Here is a 17502-nt window from a genome sequence, read left to right as displayed (position 1 = left end):
AACTTAAATAAAAACTTCAAAATAGAACATGAAATCAATAAATACACAGGCCTTTTAAAGAAACCTAGTCACACAGCACGAGTAATGCTTAAACACCTTTATTGTGCCCAGTCAAAAAATTCAAACTTCACCTTTATGAGCAAACTTGGCAGACAACAATGAGGTAGAATGACAGAGGAGCTCTGCATGGAAAGCAAATGGTGATAAGAAAATCTTTGTTCTGAAAGTAATATCCAGTCAAACATTCAGCAGAGGATGAGTAAAGTGACATTTGCATCTTGTCTGCTAAGGCTGATGGTAAACTCAAGGGAAGTCGATGGTTTTAAATCCAACAAGCAGTCATTTGGGCCCACACCCACAACACCTGCTGTTGTACAATAAGTGATTAAAAACCTACCCCTTTACAAAGTGTAAATTAAAAAGTGCAATAAAACTGTGCGCAGTCAAGGGCCATTCTCATTTTTAGGATTAATATCAAGTTGGTTTTGAAATCTGATCGAGAGCAGTAAAAGCAATGCCTAGTGGAGGCACGCACTGAAATTTATCTGGATAGGCAAATAGATCTGCAGGGTTGCGCGCAAACCTCGCTCTACCAAAAAGAACACTGATAAGGCAAAAATAGTCTGAAAACATGGAGGAAAAAAAAAAAAAAAAAAGGCGCAAAATTAAAAATCTGCCAGGTAGATTGCTTTTCAACCTTTTCCATGCCATACCTTAAAACTGTTTCATGTAAAAATTTATGTAAACTAAAACTGTGAAAAATGTCATGATGAACATCTGGCTTTTGTAGCTTCTCAAAAAGTAAAAGACATTGGCAAAAAAGTGCCAGAAAAAGAGCAGCTAGTGTGGAAAGGGAAACCAATTAAAGGCACCGTATGGCTTCCATCTGTTAAACAATGAGACTTTAGAATGGACTTACGAAAACAAAAGTAGCAACCTATATCAAAAAAAAAAAAAAAACCCACCTTCAACCATGGCCTGGATCTCAACTTTGTTCAAAAACTCTGGGTCTTCCCATCCATGGGCCCCAGCTAACCCATCTCACTGTGTGCAGTGCCAAAGTGAACAAGCCAAACTAAAAAGAAAGTGCAACAGTGAACTTTCTACAGTGTTTCCCCATGCCCCAACTCCAGGGAGGGCCTTTTGAAGGGGGGCCGACTCTGGAGTGGTTCCCCGAGGGGAGCAGGCACAATTGACATCCCAGGTGAGGCATCGTGCTGCCATGCGTGGTTTCAAATGGCATCCCGTTTCTTCTGGTTTCTCATCAGAGGGCGGTGGTTGCTGAGGATGTCCATGGAGTGCTGCCTATGCCAGCAGGAGCGACAGTAGTATTTGAAGCAGGTCTGGGGAATTGATGTTAGGTACACAGCATGAATTACTGCACTTACATACAGACATGCAACAAGAGGAACATTTTATATAATATATATCATATACACTCACCTAAAGGATTATTAGGAACCCCATACTAATACGGTGTTTGACCCCCTTTCACCTTCAGAACTGCCTTAATTCTATGTGGCATTGATTCAACAAGGTGCTGAAAGCGTTCTTTAGAAATGTTGGCCCATATTGATAGGATAGCATCTTGCAGTTGATGGAGATTTGTGGGATGCACATCCAGGGCACAAAGCTCCCGTTCCACCACATCCCAAAGATGCTCTATTGGGTTGAGATCTGGTGACTGTGGGGGCCATTTTAGTAAAGTGAACACATTGTCATGTTCAAGAAACCAATTTGAAATCATTCGATCTTCGTGACATGCACTATCCTGCTGGAAGTAGCCATCAGAGGATGGTACATGGTGGTCATAAAGGAATGGACATGGTCAGAAACAATGCTCAGGTTGGCCGTGGCATTTAAACGATGCCCAACTGGCACTAAGGGGCCTAAAGTGTGCCAAGAAAACATCCCTCACACCATTACACCACCAGCAGCCTGCAGAGTGGTAACAAGGCATGATGGATCAATGTTCTCATTCTGTTTACGCCAAATTCTGACTCTACCATCTGAATGTCTCAACAGAAATCAGACTCAGACCAGGAAACATTTTTTACAGTCTTCAACGGTCCAATTTTGGTTTGTAGTGGAGATGAATGTACCCGGTGGGTTTTCTGCTGTTGTAGCCCATCCGCCTCAAGGTTGTGCGTGTTGTGGCTTCACAAATGCTTTGCTGCATACCTCAGTTGTAATGAGTGGTTATTTCAGTCAAAGTTGCTCTTCTATCAGCTTGAATCAGTCGGCCCATTCTCCTCTGACCTCTAGCATCAACAAGGCATTTTCGCACACAGGACTGCCGCATACTGGATGTTTTTCCCTTTTCACACCATTCTTTGTAAACCCTAGAAATGGTTGTGCGTGAAAATCCCAGTAACTGAGCAGATTGTGAAATACTCAGACCGGCCCGTCTGGAACCAACAACCATGCCACGCTCAATCGCTTAAAACCACCTTGCTTTCCCATTCTGACATTCAGTTTGGAGTTCAGGAGATTGTCTTGACCAGGACCTCACCCCTAAATGCATTTAATCAACTGCCATGTGATTGGTTGATTAGATAATTGCATTGAGAAACTGAACAGGTGTTCCTAATAATCCTTTAGGTGAATTTTTATAAAAAGGGAGTGTGTGGTTGGGGGGGGGGGGGGGGGGGGGGGGTCTTAACTTCACCTTGTCCCTGCAAAAGAACGGTCCAGGCTCACGACTGCATGATTGACAGATGGCATCCTCCAAGTATGGGTCAATCTGAACCTAAATGAGGAAGAACATTCCCACAAAGAAAGTGATTTGGCATACTCAGTCTAAATTAGCAAATGTGACTACTGTATTTTTCGGACTAAGTCGCACCTAAGTACAAGTCGCATCAGTCCAAAAATGCGCCATGAAAAACAAAAATTGCACTGGACTATAAGTGGCATTTATTTAGAACCAAGAGAAAACCTTACCGTTCTATGCTGCTCAGTGCTCCTGTAGCCTACCACTGAAAACTACTGAAAATTGTTAACTTAATTTAACAAAATCCATGACCAAAAACAGATATTGGTAATCTGGAAAGGCAAGTTATTAAGCTAACGGTACACAATAGTACACAGAACAACAGGCTGAATAGGTGCCCATTATGTTAACATAACACATTAACAGTTAGCTACACAAAATCGCATAAAGAACATACCAGGGAGGCTGAATAGGCTAAAACGAACACAAACCAGCGAGTCCAACGGTTACCGGTAACGTTAAGGTAGTTTGACAAGCTCCCGCGATCTTATTCCACATCACAGAGTCACTGAATCTTCAGTGGTAGGCTACAGGAGCACAAATAAGTCACACCTGCCTATAAGTTACAGGACCAGCCAAACTATGAAAAATGCGACTTAAAAAGTCCGGAAAGTGAGGTCAATGAAGTGCAAACTGAAATCAAATTGCCAAATTAGAAATAAAACCGACAACAGCAAATGCTTGCATCAATAAAACCAGTGCTACTCTTTACATTATAAGAGTAAGGAGTAAACCCATAGACTTTACTACAGACTGTACATGAGCTACCATAATGGTGTAAAACAATGGCTTTCAAAGTTCCACTGTACCTTTTTTGTAAATTTGGGTGTCTTTATCTCAACAAATGCAGCACTCACTGCTTTCAGATAACTGCGTTGGTTGTTAAAGGTTACACGTCCAGATCCTGGGAGGCGGGGGTGGGGGTTTAAACCCAAGTATCAAAGTAACAGTTATTAATCAATCTTGATTTAAAAAAAAAATATATTAAAAAAAATAGTGTAGAAGATACATTTCTCACCAATGGGGTACTTGTGCTTGTCTGTGTCGATGCCCGCATACACAACACCTCCAAACAGATCGTTCATGATGCTGGCCAGGGCCTCAGCGTTCAGCATGCCATGCAGAGCTCCTACAAACACAGTGTTCCTAGGGTCCAGCCTCTGAGAGGGGCAACTCACATAGTTGCTGTCCGAAACCACCCAAGGGATAACCTGTGCCTGAGGGTAAAAAAAAAAAAAAAAAAAAAAAAAAACACCATTTACCACCACACACACCTCCAAACCGTCACACACAAAACAAGTCATTTTCCAGATATCAAGATCAGGGAACAATCTTTAATACCACCTACACCCAAGTTGTAATCTACCCTTAAAGTCCATCTTACATCTTTGCAGCGCATCCTTCTGCTGGACATTTTGAAGTAATACTCGCTGTAGCCCTCAGGGTGAAGCAGGTCCTCAGTGCAGTCCTGTAGCAGGGCACGCACAGACTTGTCCGATTCAAACACCAAGTACACATAACCTAAAGGAGAAAAAAAAACAACCAGTTGTCAAATGGCAGAAGGTTTACCCAATTCACCTCTTAAGGCCATTTCCCTAACTATACACCGCACAACCTACAAACTTTATTGGAGGATCTTGAAAAGTGTGCTCGCGCGTGTGGGGTCAACAAAACAAAACCCTAATTCCCAGAAACATACCACTACAAGTGTATGAAAGGTTTTTGTAGTCAATAAGTTGAGTGCCATGAACCCACACCATCCCGCCACAGAGTGCTGTAATAAAATAAGCTTCCTACCCTTTCAGCATTACCTTTGGGCATATTACCTTTCGGAGGGCAGCGAGGGTGCTTGCCATCCTTACCCGGCCACTCCACACTCAGAGGGCCATAGCATTTAAAAGTGTTTATCAATCCAGCTGGTGACAAAAAAAGGGGGGGGGGGGGGGGAGAAAAGCCATTAGTCTAGAAGCAAAAGTGGCTATGGGACAGCTATACTACCGCTAAAAGTCTGGGATTAGTAAGACTTAAGTTCTTAAAGAAAAAAAATTCCTGTGATTGAAGACTGGAGTAATCGAATTGCAATGCAGGGTCACATGATCCGTCAAAAAACATTTGACGCTTAAGACACTTTACAAACTTTGAAAACAGCTGTGGAAAATAAATGTAAACCACGATACATTAAGACTCATTGAATTAAATTGGTGTCTACCATCACTTAATTTGGTGCATCCTTGTGGAATTCAAGATCATTTCTTAATCCTATGGACCACAGATTTTTTTAACGGTTGCGTAAATTGTGAAAAATCAGAAAAGCACACATGCAGTACACAAAATGTGGAAAGCAAATGACAAGTGTCAATTTTACCCCATTTAAATAAAAAAATAAAAAACAGGAGTCAGATAAAAAGATTTAAAATCAAGTTGTAGTCAATTTTCAATAATTTTTCTTCAATTAGCAGGCTATTATTAATCCATTCCAAACATGGTCCTTTTAACAAAGGGTTTAGAAAACTAGTCCCATCCGAATGGGGCTCATCACCTGATGTCTTTTCATGTACCAATTCAGATTGGACTAACCGGTCAGTGTTTACTGCAGAGGTGGGAGGGTTGGTTTTGTTCATCTGGGCAATTCAGTGATGACACACTCATGCGTATTTAGTCATTCAGATGATTACCATTAGTGTAAGGTTAAGACTAGATGGTATACAGCAAAAACCACTGGGTATGCACACCATGTCGTAATTTCTCACACTGTACAACAGTTACTATTTTGCATTATTGTAAGGGGTAGGTTTAGGTTTGGGGTTAGGTGTAGACATTAATAAAACCATCTAATGGGTAGAAAATTTGTTCGCTTCCAGTTTTTGCTGTATCCCTTCAAGCCACAACCCTGACTTCAGTTTAACCATTTTATTTATTTGCCGTAAACCAATGTTTAATTGTCATAAAAAAGGTACATATGTAGGGGTGCATGATAAATATCGGCCGATGATTAAATGCGCATCTAGTTATCTAATCAGTAATAAATTCCATCAGGAGCATGATTTGAGAACGGTGCAGAAGTTAATGCAAATCAAACCAGACACTGATATTACAATAGCCAGTCTTAACGGTTTATGGGATCTGGCTCTCGAATTATTATTTTTCCCCTCTTCCTCTCCTTTTTCGAGATGCAAATCTCGAACAGGCACGCAGTAAGAGAATCTACGGTGGCGACTCCCCACACTAGCAGTTTCAGACAACATACATAGTCGGTGAAAGTCCCACCCATTTGTGATGCTCACTGCCCTATTAGCATATACACAGCCCTGAGTGAGAAGCTAATGCGGCCTTCACGGGCTACCAGAATGATCGTGAATAGGAACGGGTAGTTAAAAGTTGTTCGGAAGCAATGTATGAGGTCATTAACCGTGTCACCGTAACACCTGTCTGCCCACATGCATGAGCTCTTGAAGCAACAAAACACTCCCGTAGACGTGTCAAGCAACGGATGGCAACGGTGTTAAAGTAGCCAAATTCCACGGGAAAATGGCAGATTCAGATGGGATTAATAAAAAAAAACACAAATAATCCCAAGTATGTCTGTGAACCAAAGATTTCTCTAACGACCCCCCTGTAAAACTAGTCCCATTCAAATAGGACTATAGTCCTAATAAGGACAAGTGTTCCTTCTACCTTCAGTGATGTCCCAGGGAACTCCTCCTAAAAACACCTTGCAGGAGTAAATGGGATTTTGGTAGTGTCTGGGGGGCAACTGTCCACTCCATGTGAAGGTAGCTTCATTGATTGCTGTGGAGCACAAATTCACAAGATGAGCACAACAGAAATATCGGCATTGCACATGGTTAAAAAAAAAAAAAAAAAAAAAAAAAGCCCCGGCACAGTGAACAGCAGTACAAGGATTGAACAAATCTGTTCAAGGGAAGTGTTAAGGAAGGTTCTGGTGGGAAGGTAAAGGGGTGAGGATAATGTGAATTCATGTGCTACAGTAGTACGCAACAGGTCATACAGGCTGCCTGTCTGTGAAGCCAGGCCTCTCTTTCAATGCTGAATGGGCTCTCAGGGGTCTTCATTAGGTCCCAGTTGGGCCAGATGGAGGCACCAGGCCAGCGGTGGGACAGACCACCACTTGGGGGGGCACTGTGTGGTGGAGTGAGAGGAGAGTTGCTGCGGTCCATACGAGAGCCCAGAGCCAGCTTGAGAGGATCTCTTTGCATACTGGACATAAGGAAGGGCACAGATGGTGAGATCCTCAAAGAAGACTGCAAAAAGAAAGAGGAGAAGAGTTAGCGTCGCCAAGAAGAACATTCAAGGACCATTAGTGATCTACCTTTAAAACGCCATTGTACACTCTGCCATCTGGATTGCTAGTCAAGTCAAATTTGTGAAGCACTTTTGACCACACAACTTTCGAAAGCAGTTTTACAGAAAGTTATACCACAGTCTCATAGGGAGTGTTCACTTGCAGTTTGGTTTATTTGGTCCAGAACAAAAAGGAAAGCAATCCATTTGGTCCTGGTTCACAACCTGATTGGTCGGCTTGAATGACTTCTGTATCGTGACAGAACTCAGACACCCAAACAAAAGGTAAATTAGACCAGCACTGTGGGTGTATGATAAGGCACCCATTAACGGATCGGTCTGCACAGCGCCTCCAGGTCAAACACTATGCAGTCTCCAGTAGTAAGCTTTTCACTACTTCCGGTTCGTTTAGAAACATTTGGTCTGGGTTGCATTCATATTTAATTCGAACCTCACCAGAGTTCATTTAGAAATAGACAGAGACCAATCTCTTTAGCGGTCTCTGCCCGCATGTGGAGCACAGGGTTCGGGTGGCATCATTGACTTACTCAAATGAACTGCATTAACAGAGCAAATCGCAACAGTTTGTTTTAATTGAACCAAACATGACAAGTGTGAACACGCCCTTAAAAGTGGTTTCAGGGATAGGCAAAATATGATATAAACAATACTCCAATTTAGATGTGCCCAAACAGTTTTTTAGTGTAGCTATTGGGTGCCATAGCATACTGGGAACACACCCGAGTGGATTTAAAAAGATAAAATGCCACGATAAAAAAAAAAAAAAAAAAAGCTAAGCATGATCTCCAAACACTTACCAGCAGTTCTGAGAGATGATCAGAACCAGAGCTGAAGCCACTGGTCTCAGAGTCCACAGGGCTTATGGAGTGAGAGTCCAGGAAAGATTGAGAGTTCAAGCGTGCCATGCCGGGAAACTTTTCTAGGAAGTCTGTAGCGCCAATGGAAGGCTCACAGTAGCTTGGAAACTTTTTGGAGAGCGGGCTGGGAGTCCCCAAAATCCCTTGCACTGAAAATATAATAATAATAAAATTATGAAAACCAAAAGAGCAGATTTTTCTTATCCAAACCCCCAGAACCAAAATGCGCATAATTTGAGAGCCAAAAACTAAATCAAAACAAGGGCTCTTATTGCAGCACTACGAGTGAAGTACCAGCACATGAGGCAGGCGGAGAATCTGTGACTAATGTCAACAAAAGGCTCGGACTCACCGTTACAGGCCTAGTGAGAATGGTTTAAACACTCTAGTCAGGACAAGACTATCAATAAAGACCCAGAAAGAGACTCCTCATAAAAAAAAAAACCTCATTTTTAAAACCAAAGCCTACTTAAGATTCACGGAATCAGTATTGTATAAAAGATAGCGTCACATCAACGTTCATGTAACGCTGTATCATATGGTTGATTAATATCATTCATTCCACTCACGTGAGGCTGTGTTGGTCTGTGCAGAGGGATCAGTGTCATGGCTGCTCCACGGTCTCTCCCAGTCAGACAGGCTGAGGGACTGTAGGCCCAGACCCCAGTTATTGACATCAGGCAGACCCCTGGATGAGTCCTGGCCGCCGGTGGGAAAAAGCATCCTGCTCCGGACCGCAGATAGGTCCGAGTCGGGACGATCTGTTAAGCATCCAGAAATAAAAACACAGTTTGGTGACTCTGCATTAACAGTGGGACTAAAAAGCATGCACAGAGAAAGCATCGGCTCCCTAGACTCTGATAAAAGTCACAGCTGGCTGCCTCTGCCTGGCAAAACTGCACAGGAGCAGCGGTCTCGGCAGATACGACCCACCCTGCATGTGACCCAGGCGCTGCTGCCCTCACAGCCCCTTGCAAATGACATCAGTCCTTGGCCTCCTCTGATGCCACAGAGCATTCCTAAAAAAATTCTCCTGCAAGGAGGCAGCACCCCCCTCCCACCTCTGGCTCAGACTCCCATTCGAGGTGGAAGGGAGAGCGAGTTCACTGTTAGCTGCAGGCTAAGAGATCGAACACTGGCTAAGTAGCTAAAGAAAGAGCAATCTGGGCTGCTCGTGCAGAACTGGACTGCATCCAACTGCTTGCTCCTGCCCTGATTCAGCATCCTCCGGCTCTTCTGCATGACATTGCATGAACCGTGCTGTAACGACTCCCTCTGCACAAACGCAGGGCCAAAGCTTAAGGGGCATACAGCAGTGCAGTAGATCCACATGAATGTAGGAAGTGCTCATAGACGACAGTGACAAAAATGGTAGAGCTGTGCATTATAATGCCTGCACATCTTAATCATTTAACTGCACCTTTTCATTGTCTTCTACCACTCCATTAAAAATTGCATCTCTTTGTACATAAAATATGGTTTACCATTAAAAGGGTCTCGCTTGCATTTGGCAGTGGGAGTTGTGCAAACCCCGCTTAGATCCAGTGAGTTTCCCAGCATGGTGTTCATCCTGGAGAATGCGTCTGCGTTACTGCATGTAGACAGTGCTGGAATATCAGAATCCAGGCAGTTAAGAAGTCTGGGGTTCTCACTCTGTCAGAACAAAACCGATATACATCAAAAGAAATGTTAAAACATAGGCCTGAGTCTTCCCTTGCGTCACCATTTTGTGTTCAATTAGCAAAACAGAATGCCATAAGACTTGAAGCAGAGAAGAAATTCATTCTAGTACACCACTTTCACTAGAGTGATGGAGATCAGTTTAGAAGCCAATTTGCCATACACGCTGTTAAACTGAATAAAGCAGCCAATAACTACATTGGACAAGCCTAATCAATGGACCTCTACCTCACTGTAAACAACCATTACTCGTGACATACGCAGGCTACCACAATAGTTAACATTTCGGAAAAGGAATTAAGAACTTTTTTCTTTTAAGTAAAAACTAATAAGGAAGAAATAAATAAAATAAAAACTTCATTAAGACAGTACACGCAGACCAAACAATCAAACTAATTAATTTAACACGCTCACACAAATCCGAAGGCTCTTTAAAAAGGCAAGATTCAAACTCGAACTGGCACCAAAACTCACCAAAGAAAACGCCATGGTAGGATTATCAACCAAAATTATCGAAAAGAACACCTTATGTAGTGCTATCATAAAGTCTACTTAAAGCTTTTGAGAGACATTTTGGCCTAATTTACAACACCTGTACACGGGTCAAACACCTCTATCTCCCGGGATCCAGTTCTTCTCGAGTAACCAATCACAGATTACATTATTTATTCATGAGGGGCGGGCACTTAACACGGACGTCATTTTTCCTGACACTAATCTTTTTTTTTTTTTAATGCCCCCAAATTATCTATGTCATTATATCCTTTATTAAAATATTTCTGGCTCTCTTCTCATTCAACAAATATTATAGCTGGTTGTGTTGTGCATTTAAGAGCCGTCTGAGAGATTGTTGAATATTAGATCTAAAAATAAATTCTATGACTTAACATGATCTAAATTTAAATGTTATGTGCATCTTATAGACCCTTTTACAGTTGGTAAACAATGTGACGTATTTGTGTGGGCGGGGCTTAGCTGGAGGCAGAAAGAGTCCCTACAACACTTGAACAAACAGTAGCTAGCGAGTTTTCTTAGCTTGTTTTTTTTTAACAATGGCTGGAGAAAATCTGAATATATGTGCTTTATCTGAATATTTAAGGTCACTCACTGTCCGGGACCTGGATAATTATTTGAAAAAGTTAACTTTAACAGACGGAACCAGATTGGTCGACCCGTACACAATAACTCATTGGATGGACGATCTGACAGGATTACCTCCGATTGAGTGGCCTGACATCTGCACTTACCTGATAGAGAAACCGAGCGTGTATAGTAAAGAGAAAATGAGGGCGTATAAATCCTTAGATTAAATAAAGAGTGACATTACAGTAAAATTATTATTAAGATGTAAATAGTTTCTAGAAATAAAAATTCTGAAGACTGCTAATTAATTATAAACTTTCTGTATTTATTCTTTCTTACGATGTTCTTAAATTCCGGTCACATTTAATCACAACAATGTATATAAAATGTTCTCCGTCGATTCTGGCAACCAACAACACAACAAGACGACATTTTAAGCTCCTGAGTAGCTGACCCTGTGTTGGTTTGTATTAGCCGCCTCCAGTTTTCCGTTTGTTTTGCCTCCAGCTAGCACCGTGACGTACCTCTGACGTCCGCGCAAAAGGGGTCTATTAGACGCACAATCTGTGAATCTTATTTAAACTGAACAGAGATGACATCACTGAATTAAATTGCCTTTAACTGTCATTTTGCATTGACACACGGTTTTCCTAATGAACGCTGTTCAGTTTGCTTTGACGCAATGTATTTTGTTTAAAGCGCTATATAAATAAAGGTGACTTGACTAAAAGTTCAATGCGCGCGCCGCATGCTGGATTCGTATGTGTCACGTCAAATGTACATTCATTTTATTCACAGAAATCAGGACCACGGAGAGCAGCATTTATAAATTGTCAAAGACAATCTATATATTAAGGAAAAAGACGACTTACTACAGTGCGCATAGAGGTGTTCAACAGGCACATATCCAGTGTGCTCGACTTTCAGAGCCTATCGCTTACTTAAAATTACAAAGACTAGTACCGAGTCATTTCCTCCAGAGGGCAGCACTTACATTGTTTCTTACGGTCTTCTGCTTAATGTATAGTTCACCTCCAAAGAAAACGTTTGATGTGGTTAACCGGTTTGATTTGACGTGCTTTAAAACTACAAAAGGATCTGTTAGGCAAACTTTTTTTTTTTTTCATTGAAAAGACAGCAAATGAATTTGCCGAGTAAGGCTGCCAGTCCATGACATTATCCTTATCCCTTTTTGTGCACAATGGAATAAAACTATGCAAATCTGAAAACACGTTAAATATGAATATGGTGGAGTCTCTAAAATACAGTATTCTGAACGTTTAATCTGACTACATGTTGCACCTATGCAAGTTTCTGAAGTGAACAAATGTAGTGCACATTTCAGTACCTCAAATAAAAGTACACAAGGCATTTTAATGCATTCCCATTTTAATACTATCATACAGCAGTGTTTTTGTACACTTTTTTTTTTACATTTCTAATGTCTGAATTAACCATTACTATACCCACATTGAAAATCATGCACCATTTTAGCATTTTAATATTCAGAGTATTAACTTGAAACAGCAATTTCATGTTAGCAGCAAACTTGCTGTCCATATACTGTTAGTTGTGTGCCGCACTGACACAGTCTAAACAAAAAACAAATTACAACTTAACCTCTGAAAATGCTATAAAAGGACATTGACACAAAAACAAACACCACAAAGAAAGAGTTACCAATAAATTACAGATTACTCCTTTCAATTGCACAAACTCTTCTTTCCCCAGATACACACTCTCGATTGAGAAGGTGTCATTTTGTAAAGTCATCAGACCTTCTGTGATGTGTTAAAGTGGAATCTAGCAAGGGAAACCATCTGTATGGACATCATGCCACCAAAAATGAGTTGGCCATTGTTTTGTACATAGCATAAGCAACTTCAATGACCAAGCTACTAACAAGACAAAAACAACAAGGTTACGCCGGTCATGGAAGCAACGAACATACTACAATGACACACAGAACACCACTTCATGCCAAAACCAACATGCTCAATGTCAGCTTCAGTTGATACTCATTTTACGTAGACCCAAAGCAAAATCTCAATGAATGAATGGACAAAAAAAAAAAAAAAAAAAGGGGGCGGGGGTTTGGTCAAGAAACTCATCCATTAAACCTCTAATGTCTACTGCAGGATTTAGATGCCTCTCATTTTTGTGCGATTGGCAATGACTTCAATATAAGCTCAATACCTACTCAAATTATCTCTTTATGGCCAAATTCCAAATGGAGTTAATATCCAAAAACCAAAAGTTCAAATGAACTGGACTGATTTTAAACAGGAGCTGGAAGATGCCATTTGAAGAGAAACCTGTGGGGGGGAAAATATAAATAAATGTCAGTACCAAGATCATAGTTATTATAAACTATTTTATCAAAGAAATGAAAATACCCACACACATTTTAACAGAATTGCCGTGATTTCCATCCAGGCTGGGATGAGTCTGATGTGGAGGGATACCAGCGCATCTAGGAGATAATTTTTTTTTTTACGTTAGAAATTAATAAATGAACCGATATATAAAATTAACGCCTTCAGTTAAAATAAAAGCAAAAATAAATCTAAACCTGCGCATGAAGTGCAGCTGCTGCAGCGGCCGCTGCTGGGTAGGTGAAAGCCGTGTGGGGCAGGCCAGGGCTGAGTTCGGTGGTATAGAGGGGGTAAGGAGACCAGGCCTCTGGAGATGCTGGGATCAAAGTTGCCCCTGTCAAATCATCTGAGAACGGGCATAAAGCACAGCAAACCATCACCCCAGGCAAGCGCAGTAGGTCAGACATGACTGAAATCACCACTTTAAAAGTAAAATGAAGTGTGACAAATTGTTGACCGAGATCCTTACACTCCAAGACTTCAAAATGAGCAAGAACCGGCAGTAACTAAATACGGATACCTGTGTGATCTCTGGTAAGTTCTGTGACTTGGCTTGGAACACAAGAGGTTGAATGAGATGTTAAGAGCGAATACACAACTTGAGCTCAGTAGAAATAAGAGAACAGAAAAGGTCACTTGCCAATTACACATGCATGTGGAAGTGGATTAGTTTCTTCTTGTGTTTTCCTAAGATCTACTCTAGATGTGTAGCTACAGAGTGTGTGCCTGTCTGTCTCTGCAGTGTGTGAACTACGGTGTCGGCCAAAAACTTACATGGGTCCCGTGCTATGAAGTGCGCTCCTAGAGCTGGGTGGATATTTGTGGGATTCGGAGTGCCCATCAGCTTACTCTTTGCCATCTTCGTGTTGGCCTTAGCAAACTCTAACCGGAGGGTCTGCGGGTTTTCAGGGTCAAAACGAACCCCCTGGAGACACAAGGGGGGGAGGGGGACAGAGTAATGGGGATGGGTTGTGCCTGCCAGACCCTGGTAAAAATGTGCAGCGCATCTTAAGCTGGTGCCCACATGCAGTGAACGTTTCTACTAGTGACTAAAGTGCAAAGCTAGTGGTTATCTAGGTGGAAACGTACTACACACTAAAGACAAGGAAAACATTAAATGGTAGTGTACTGTAGAGTGGGTTCTCCAAATCATAATGCTCAATTCTCAAGATAAACATTATGCACTTATTTGTGATGTGCTGGAACAGATCCACTTGTATAATGAATAAGGGACACCATAGGCTCACCATGTTTTAAAGGTTAAATTGGATCGAGAAATGCAAGCTATAGCCACGTTTACAAATTGCAAGTAGAAAAGGCACGTTTTTAAATATATACACAGTAAACAATGCATCTAAACCACATCCAACTATGGACCTAGCTGGGAATCATCTGACAGATTTTCAATAATTCAAGCCATTGCTTACAGATGGCTGGATTCTTACATTTAATGCATTTTTTGCCGCTTCAGCGCCGGAACGACTATCAAAGGTTACAAACCCAACAGGCTGGAAAAGAAAGAGAAAAATCAATGCCCACAGCACCACTTACCAAAAACACACAAAATACATGGTTAAAAAAAAAAAAAAAAAATGATTGATCAATATGCAGTCCTAAGTTTAGGTTTACAAATCACTGAAAGAAAAAATATATATAATTACGAATGATCGCAGCACAAATGCAAGTTTTGAATTGAACATGTATGCCCGATCAGCTGTAATGGGCAACAGTGTCTCACCTGCTTTGATGTTAACTTGATAAGTGAACCCTCATAACCCTGAAAAGGAAAAGAAATCCAATTAGCAGCAATGTAGTCACAAGCTTGAAGAGGAAGAAATTCCTGCTGCACTCCCCATAAGAGGCCAACTCTGTCAGGGAGACATTTACAGAGGACACCCTTTACTGCGCTGCCAACCTGCACGACTGGAGCTCTCTGCTAAACATTACCAATTCTTACAAATCTAACGCTCCATAAAGTTGATGATTCGCCTCCAGTTAATTCACAGTTTCGGTGAGATTCCCCCCTTACCTTAAATGGTCGAAATAGCAGATAGAGCTCACGAGGTTTGATATCTGTCGGCAGACCACTGACAAATAGAGTTCGTACCTGTAAAACAAGAAATAAATCAAATACAGAATACACTTCAAATATGTGTAAAAAAAAATAAATAAATAAAATATTAAAACACAAAAAGATATAACTTAACAGAAATTAAGCTATTTAAGACCACTGGAATTTCAAAGTTAGCATGAATAATAAAAAGTTTGCGATGAACTAAACGAATACAGGGATTGCTTAAAGCCTGGCAGTTTACGCTCAAACACAGCAATTTACAGTACAAAGATCTAAGACAAATTTGTTTATCTTGGCCACATTCAGCTAAATGGCAATGGAAATAAATGTGGACAACAACAGTGTGACAGCACTTCCTTCCTCTGACCCACAGCAACAACCCCATTCCTCGGCCCTCAACCACAGCGCCACAACCCCTCACCTCTACACCTTAATGCTGTGCGTCACCTGTGCATTCTAATAATCAAATTTAAACAAAGCTTTGTTTAGAAAAATTTAATTAATTTCAACAGCTGCAAGGGGATAGACCTCCACAATCCAAAATAGTTTTTGAAATTGTGCATTATGCGATTGTCTCTTTTAGTCACTGCCGAGATTGGATAAAAATGGCCTGCATAATAGCAGCAGTGACTTTGAATGAGTTTGTAATAAGAACTGTATACGTTTGTGTATAAACGGTAAAAACAAAAACTAACGGTTAACCGAATCATGTTAGATGCATACACTAAACCGTTTGCATTTTAAAAGCGGTGTATGAAAACACTAAATAGTTAAACCGTGCTACGTTACAAATTTTAGACAATTTCGTGTCAGTGAAGCTGAAGCCAATTTTAAACGATTCGGTGATTTGCGTCGGTTTACTTGACAGTTTGAGACAATCTAAAGCTTCACTGACTGAGATGCTTCTAAACGAAGTACTTGAACATGTATTTTAATCATCAGGACATTGGCCAAGGAGGAAACAAAAAGACAAACTTCATGCATGGCGAAATTCAACTCTCTGAATATTTAAAGGAAAATAAATTAACCTAAAGATCAACAAAAAATATAAGCCATCAAGGATAATATCTGGTCATTAAATTAACGGAAACTTTCATTCTGAATTATGAACTTCAAGTCACAGTGTCTTAAATCTCTCAGTGACAATTTCCTTACTTTTCCATGACAGGAAAAACTTCACGGAGAGAGTTACACTCTTATAAAGTTTGAAACAAGTCTACGTCGACATCTTTACAACACTTCTTTGACTCTTTTCTTAACACGCCGAACTCTCACCTCTTCTTCAATAGAGACGTTGTTGTTTGGCTCGGAGTCAGACTTGATACTCATCTTGTGCGTAAACTTGAGACACCCAGCAGGACCTGCAGAAGTTGCGCTGTTGTTCCTTTCTCTTTTTCCGCGTCCTAATGTGCGACTGGATCCTGATGGCGATCCGTGCGGGACTCAGCAGAACTTGTGCGGGACGCTGAGGTCGTGTCAAAAGTGGCAGGTGAACCGTAGACGCGAAGGTGACTAGGTGAAAAGAAGTGCAGTGCGTGGTGGGGTGGGATAGAGGAAAAAAAAGAGAGAGAAATGGCGGTGCCACCTCACATTTACCTCTTTTTAAACGTTAAATTTCAAAGAAAGCAGAGCTCATTGGTAAAACCTGTTCCATAGTTGACCTGCTCGCCAATTAGGTCATCAAGAGAGACGGGGCAGGCTCGAGAGCGGCGCTGCAGCTGCTGGAGAAGCCAACCCCTCCATTAGTGAATCATCGCCTTCATGGGGAAGCACGGACCAATTGGAAGCGCTCATTTTATTATTGGAGACATCTCATATCAACTGTATCAAGGGGAGGGAGGGGAGTAGATAAATAAAAGAGAGAAATGGCATATTAAGAGATAGCAAAACTTTGTAAAACTAACTTTAAAGTTTCCTTAAGGGGGCCGTTGTGAAAGGGTCAGGGTGTAGCCTATACATCCTCTATTTGTTTGTTGAAAAACTGAGCTATTCTAAAAATAACCCCTGACATTTGAGTGCACTTAATTATGGGAACATCTGTTTAAAAGAAAAGCTAGGCTACTTGTCTTTTCCCTTTTAACGCACAAGGCACGCACAATACAGGGAACCGTCTATTAAAAATGGGCCTGTAGAGCTCATAAATTTTATGTTAGACTGTTTGCACCTTCGACTGGTCTTCTGTCCCGTTTCCTGACATTGTGTAGTCGCACAAAGTAAAGGAGCTTGTTGAAGCCGGCGGGGAGCGGTGGGGGTTGAGAACATGTCAGGGTTTTTTTTTTTTCTTGATTGACCTAGTGTTTTGTTTTGTACAATCTGTCTAAATATAGACAAAGTCTT

General features: G+C 41.2%; 2 protein-coding genes across 4 annotated transcripts; both read right to left on the bottom strand.

The window, feature by feature from the left end:
• Positions 1 to 82: 82 nt before the first annotated feature.
• LOC128016666 (cytoplasmic polyadenylation element-binding protein 1-like) lies at positions 83 to 10272 on the bottom strand. Of its 2 annotated transcripts, none has more exons than XM_052601351.1 (12): positions 10108 to 10272; positions 9438 to 9606; positions 8523 to 8714; positions 7894 to 8102; positions 6783 to 7035; positions 6449 to 6562; positions 4585 to 4689; positions 4158 to 4294; positions 3792 to 3990; positions 3583 to 3677; positions 2669 to 2749; positions 83 to 1343 (listed from the first exon to the last, which is right to left on the bottom strand). In XM_052601351.1, the coding sequence occupies exons 1-12, from the start codon at positions 10174 to 10176 to the stop codon at positions 1233 to 1235; spliced, it is 1734 nt and encodes a 577-aa protein (XP_052457311.1). In that variant the 5' UTR covers positions 10177 to 10272; the 3' UTR covers positions 83 to 1232. The 2 variants fall into 2 exon arrangements, with proteins under 2 accessions (XP_052457311.1, XP_052457310.1); XM_052601350.1 differs by having other exon boundaries at positions 10048 to 10149.
• A 1815-nt stretch (positions 10273 to 12087) lies between these two features.
• On the bottom strand, positions 12088 to 16951 carry LOC128016665 (RNA-binding protein, mRNA-processing factor 2a). Of its 2 annotated transcripts, none has more exons than XM_052601347.1 (9): positions 16811 to 16951; positions 16441 to 16677; positions 15121 to 15198; positions 14830 to 14868; positions 14537 to 14599; positions 13866 to 14016; positions 13289 to 13437; positions 13121 to 13189; positions 12088 to 13031 (listed from the first exon to the last, which is right to left on the bottom strand). In XM_052601347.1, exons 2-8 carry the CDS (start codon positions 16492 to 16494, stop codon positions 13124 to 13126), a joined length of 600 nt encoding a protein of 199 aa, XP_052457307.1. In that variant the 5' UTR covers positions 16495 to 16677; positions 16811 to 16951; the 3' UTR covers positions 12088 to 13031; positions 13121 to 13123. The 2 variants fall into 2 exon arrangements, with proteins under 2 accessions (XP_052457307.1, XP_052457308.1); XM_052601348.1 differs by having other exon boundaries at positions 16762 to 16910.
• Positions 16952 to 17502: the final 551 nt, after the last annotated feature.

Source organism: Carassius gibelio, chromosome A7 (assembly GCF_023724105.1).
Source record: "Carassius gibelio isolate Cgi1373 ecotype wild population from Czech Republic chromosome A7, carGib1.2-hapl.c, whole genome shotgun sequence".
In the NCBI taxonomy this organism is placed as follows: domain Eukaryota; kingdom Metazoa; phylum Chordata; class Actinopteri; order Cypriniformes; family Cyprinidae; genus Carassius; species Carassius gibelio.
Note: the sequence above shows the minus strand (reverse complement) of the source record. Positions and strands in the feature narration are given on the sequence as shown.

Coding starts and splice junctions, on each gene's coding strand:
- LOC128016666 (XM_052601350.1), bottom strand. CDS start 10,122: ATGGCGTTTTCTTTGGTGAGTTTTGGTGCCAGTTCGAGTTTGAATCTT. Junction 7,036..7,893: donor ATCATCTCTCAGAACTGCTG/GTAAGTGTTTGG, acceptor TTCTTTTTGCAG/TCTTCTTTGAGGATCTCACC. Junction 2,750..3,582: donor CACCCAAATTTACAAAAAAG/GTACAGTGGAAC, acceptor TTCCTCATTTAG/GTTCAGATTGACCCATACTT.
- LOC128016665 (XM_052601347.1), bottom strand. CDS start 16,494: ATGAGTATCAAGTCTGACTCCGAGCCAAACAACAACGTCTCTATTGAA. Junction 14,600..14,829: donor TCAAGTTAACATCAAAGCAG/GTGAGACACTGT, acceptor TTTCTTTTCCAG/CCTGTTGGGTTTGTAACCTT. Junction 13,190..13,288: donor CAGCTGCACTTCATGCGCAG/GTTTAGATTTAT, acceptor ATTATCTCCTAG/ATGCGCTGGTATCCCTCCAC.